Below are 5,409 nucleotides of genomic sequence, written 5' to 3'. Positions count from 1 at the left end.
TATGTGCAAAGGGGGGATAGACCCTTCACCCACATTTGCATGAGCAAATATGCATGGAAGCAGCTTGCCAACACCGGATACAAGAGCTAGAACAAGCAAGGCAGGGTGAACTCCAACCTTTGCCACTGTGCATGTTGGGGTACCAAGGTGGTTTGTCTGTTCTCATGCATAAATTACTGCTGTTAATCTATTTATAGGCAAGTAAATAAGAATCTAAAGCAACTTTTCTTCTTGGCACAGTGCCATCATGGTGATCTCTTAGCTGGCATATGTTGTAACGAAGTGCTGTAATGATTCAGCGTAGCTTTTCAGGGCTGTGTTGTATGTTCATCTTGCACTGCTGTTCTTTGCATGCTGCAGTAGGAGCTCTTCTCCCATGAGGGCCTGGCCATGTCAGCCCGCTTGCCTGACTCCTACAGCCATGTCGTATAGCCAGTTACAATCTGCTCTTTCGATTCGTGTTCGGCACGGTTCAGATGCTCTTTGCAAGATCTTGCTATTTTCCTTTTGCATTTGCTTGAGACAAGCATGCAAATGCTTCTGATCAAGAAAATCCCAGCTATGACTGCAAAGTAGCTGCCATAAATTAAAAACTGAGTGGGAGAGAAAAAGACAGAAGAATTAATGAAAAATGCAATAAGGAAACACTGCTTCTTCTGGAGATGATAATCTATTATTTTGGTTACCTGTGTTCTTCACAGTTTCTCTGTGTTCAAGTTTTTGTTTTGTAATTAAGCAAAATCTCAGCTTTTCCAGCAAACAGCAAATCTTTGAGGAATGAAGAACTGCCCTTTGCTTCCAATCCTTATTCCTCTGCCCTGGTTTCAGCTGGGATAGCTTCTATGAAGAAAATTAACTCTATCCCAGCTGAAACCAGGACAGCCTCTTAATAAACATCAGAGCAGGGAAGGGATAGGAACAGGACTTTTTTTTTTTATATTAGTGCAGAATGTAGAAGTAGCTTCATTACCCACAAACTCATGAATAATGTAAGTGAAGAGTCTGAGTTGGTTATTTTTTGCTCTTACTTGCATATTTCAGTGCTGTCACCACACTGGCTTCCGTAAACATACCATGACTTTGTATCAGTGTTTCCAACAACAGTGGCAAGCCTATTTATGAAGTCCTACATTGTTCCTATCCTTAATTTTAAAGTTTTAATTTTTAATGTTTAATTAAATCTTTAATCTTTTAAAGTAACTTTTGCCTTCTCTGTGCAGAATACCTATATAGCTTTAGCCTTCTGCATTCATGGGAGTAGGAAGCTGCCCCAGCTGAGATCCCATCTGAGAAAACGCAAAAGTCAGTACATTTCAGTTGACTCCAGCATGAGTGGAAGAGGGCTGACTGAAGTTAGGGACACTGTTGTGAGATAGGATCTCTGCCCCAAATTAAGTGTCCAGACTATGAGGAGAAAACTCTATTCATGTTGAGATACAGATCAGGTTTGCTCCTGAGCTGGAATTAGAAGGCAGGTGTCCTTGTTACTTGAGCTGAAGTAATTCCAATAATCCATGCTCTGTCTCATCGTCCTGAACTTCTCTAACAACATGCGGTCATGTTGATTCTGCATCTGAGAAAACCAACCTGAATTTTTGGTCCGAGAGGATTTTATTCAGTGTCATATGAATTAGCAAAAGCTGGTCAGGTAGCAGGGCCCAATTATTTACCTTCTAGTGTATCTGCCTTTAAAAAGTCAAGAACCAGCATCTATAATCCTAAATGCTGCACTAAAAGGCAAAAGGGAAGAATGATGGCTGACGCAAGGGAAGAGCAAAATGTCTAGATTTCTATAGAAGAAAGAGGGAATTAAATCATCCTTTGGTATAACAATTTTATTCTTGGTAAACTTTTGAAGATGAATTGGCTAAGCAGTAAATGGGAAGTAAGTTAACAGCACTTACCTGAGTCACTATGTCCAGTCCCAGGCCTTTTGAATCCACGACGACTACTGTAAGAATGGTCTGAATCACCAGTGCAACAAAGTTGTTGAATCCAAACATCAAGGCGTAGCGCTCCATGCTCAGATTGACTGCAATCTGGAACCTAATGTGAGACTGGCAGGTCAGTTACTTCACACTGGGTGGAAGGTTGTTCCTCTCAATTTGGTTGATGGAGAGAAATGATTCATGCAGATGATATATCAAGGAGACAGTAAATAGTGCTTTGTTTGTTTGTTTGTTTGCTTCCTTGTTTCCACTAAATGATGTCTTGACTACCCATAAAGTATTTTGAAACCCCCACACTAGCCTGTGCTGGGTTTCCAAACCATGTTATCGGGTGATCTGCTTTATTCAGTTAGGAATCAGATCTCTTTAATCATCCCCTCTGTTTCTTCTCTACCTTCACAAACCTTCCAAAACCTCCACGGAGGCTTTGACAGATATGTGCAGGCAAAACCATAACCTGATCTGGCATTGGCAGGAGTTCTGCCCTGGCTGGGATGTTAAACTAGAAGGTCACCATGAGTATCTTCTAACCAACTTTTCTATGATGATGCGAATCACTTCTTGCTTTGTGTCTTGACAATGGAGATAGCATACCATTTATTTCTGTCAAAAGCCTGTAGATTTGCCTTGCAATATCTTTTTCTAACAATAATCAGAACATCTTTCCTTGCAATATTTGCCTCCAAAGTTTCTACCTGAATCAATGTGGGTTAGTCCTGCAGTACTCTTTTAATTGATTTTTCTCAGGGCTTTTTTTGTGCAAGTTTTTACTTTTTTTTTTGTACAATATGTTGAAGTAGTCCAGGTGTGATCCACTATAATGTATAACAACCACCAAAATGAAAATAGAGGATTCACTTGGCTTCATTCAAGATAGGCATAATTTTATCATTTTAGTGACAAAATTATTTCAGTTTCAGCAGTTTTTTTTAAATGGTATCTGAATAATTTTGGGGTTTGATATAAAAATTCATTGGGTATTTTTGTTAATGAAATAGTATGATATGTCTAAAGACAATTCCAATCAATAAAATAACTGCAATAATAAAAATGTCTTATTACATAGATAATATATTATATTTTTTATTTATATTATTTTTATTTTTCTGCTTCTGACAACAGAATAGCTTGGTCTGCTAAGAGATCTTGTCTGAGTTTATATGTCCAATTTTTTTATTTTATTCCTTGTTTACATCATAGTATCAGTAAGGATTTGTAAAGTTACGTTGGGCAACACCCTATGCCAAATCTTTTCTTGCATTCACACAATTCATAGCTTGCTAAAAAGAATATCAGCAAGGTGGTCTAGACATAAGGGGATCTTAAAGGTTGGTTGCCAGAGCATGCTTGTCCCTCTTGTTCACAGCATCTTCTGTGCCAGGAAGGAGGAAAATAGCTTATGTTTTGCTGTTACTATTGCCTTTAGTAATAAAGATGCTTTGTACCTTGTTTAACTTCTGCCTAGGAATATGCTCAATATCCTCCTTTTCATAATTTTTCTTTTATCATTGTTTATAAAAAAGAAAATAACATAACTAGACATTTAAGTGTCCTTGTCTTTACCTAAACAGTTATGTCTAGCATTAGATCAGCTACCTCTGAATAAAAGGAGGGATGTCCAAACTTAAAGTATTGTTGGCATTTTTTGCATAACAGTAGCACTACAAGGTTTTATACTTACGTTGCTATTGTTATAAGGAGCATATAGCATGCTTTGAAAATGAGATAGCTGGCATAACATGCCCAGATGTTGGTAGTGAAGTGCATGAGAAATAGAGAACCAGCATCTATTGCGGAGAAGATCCCTAAAGCCAGTTCTCCAAAAAGGTCCCAGTTAATTTTCATATATTGTACTACAAAAGATGTTACCGAGCCTAGAAAAAGAGGAAAAAAAAAAAAAGACATGTAAATGTTGTATCTGTTCTATAGCCTATATCACCAAACCTTGCCACTCTCACATGCTGGAAGGCAATGCTGAATAATGAACCAGAATAGTTCTGAATTGGTTTGAAAAGATTTCTTATCACTTCTGAAGTTGTGCAGATGACTGGTCATTTTTAGACAGCTGCATAAATCAAGACTCTGCCATTCCTTTCCTAATGTTTTATTCCACTTTGCAGGATAAACTGGTATGTAGCAGGATTGACTAGTTAGCTGTCTGTACCTAGCTGTCTGCATCTCTAGGGAGAGAAGTAGGAACACTATTTGGAGCTCAAGAAGAACAATTCTTCTAGCTTACTTTGTAGACAAGCTAGTAAACAGTTACCTTCTAGCTTCACAGTTTAGCTCTGTGCAGCTCTTAAAGGGGCTAAGTTGTCAAAAAAGGGAGTTTTGTGAGGTATCAAGTGAATATATTCAGAGAAATGAGAAAGGATAGGCACTGTTTGCTGTTGGTGGGCCTGCTACAAAGACGCATCTGTTGTGAAGATAAGCTACCCGATGATCCATCTCAGGGATCTCATACAACTTTGAAACTTCTACACCTCTACATTGAGAAATAGGCAATTCCACGAGAAAGAGGAGTTCATCAAGGAGCAGAAGCTACAGGAGTTAAGTGCTTCTCATTAATGATTCAGTTGGTCTATTTAGTTGCCTACCTCAAGACGAGAGTAACTTTTAATCTTAGAAGTATCTGTTTCTCCTTAATGACTGTAAGGGTAACCTGAACGACCAGGTATGATGTAGACATGGTTTTTTTCCCTGCTGGATCACGCCCCAATGTCTTGTGCAAGTTCTCTACAGCAGCACAACATGAATACATGAAACACTGCCAAGTCAGGGTGGTATTCTCTGGTGTTTACCTTTCGATAACACCACTTTGCTTATGTGGTGTGGACATCTGCTTCTGGTGCAAAAGAGTAATGGTTAACATCATCAGCATAATGAATTCAATAAGGTCTTTTTCTGCAAATCTCCATATCTTGGAATGACTAAAATTCTTCTTTCCCTCCTTTTGTGCAAGGGTGTTTCATTAGAGCAAGATCTTAATAAAAAAGTATTTTACACAAAAAGAACATAATATTTATGAAAAACTTCTCTCATCTGTGTAAGCTGATACCATTGTTATGGGAACTGTGCGATCACCTGTTTGGGGGGAAAAAAGGCAACTACCTCAAAAGAACCATAGGTGTCTCTGAATGGATTTAGCAGTTGGATGCAGGGTCCGTGTGACTGTACACTTTCTGCATACCGGCAGAATAAAGTTGAGCGTCCCAGTCATAAAGAAAAATAGCATAGCTTGCATTTGAACTGTTTTGTACACCAAAGAACCAGATTTTGAATGCATAATGCATACACTGGCTTCCTGGAGCATCTGCAATGGAATGTCACTTTAAAAATGTTCTAAAGTAAAACTTTAAGCATCCATCACAAAAGCAGTTTCTAGACACTAACTTACTCAGAAAAGTTGCTATTGCTTCAACAGCTCCATTGTACACTGCAGAGCTGTGAGAGGGGGCTC

General features: G+C 38.5%; 1 protein-coding gene across 1 annotated transcript; it reads right to left on the bottom strand.

Moving 5' to 3' along the window:
• Nucleotides 1-413: 413 nt before the first annotated feature.
• LOC104615840 (thiamine transporter 2-like) lies at nt 414-5,401 on the bottom strand (the record flags this gene model as incomplete). The annotated part of the gene is made up of 4 exons (XM_010282134.1): nt 414-593; nt 1,905-2,046; nt 3,631-3,823; nt 5,347-5,401. Coding segments are annotated over 4 exons (570 nt in total), but the record flags the coding sequence as incomplete, so codon positions are not given.
• Between the last annotated feature and the right edge of the window lie 8 nt (nt 5,402-5,409).

Source organism: Phaethon lepturus, unplaced genomic scaffold, assembly GCF_000687285.1.
Source record: "Phaethon lepturus isolate BGI_N335 unplaced genomic scaffold, ASM68728v1 scaffold46212, whole genome shotgun sequence".
Taxonomy (NCBI): Eukaryota; Metazoa; Chordata; class Aves; order Phaethontiformes; family Phaethontidae; genus Phaethon; species Phaethon lepturus.
This window is presented reverse-complemented; position numbering and strand designations above follow the sequence as displayed.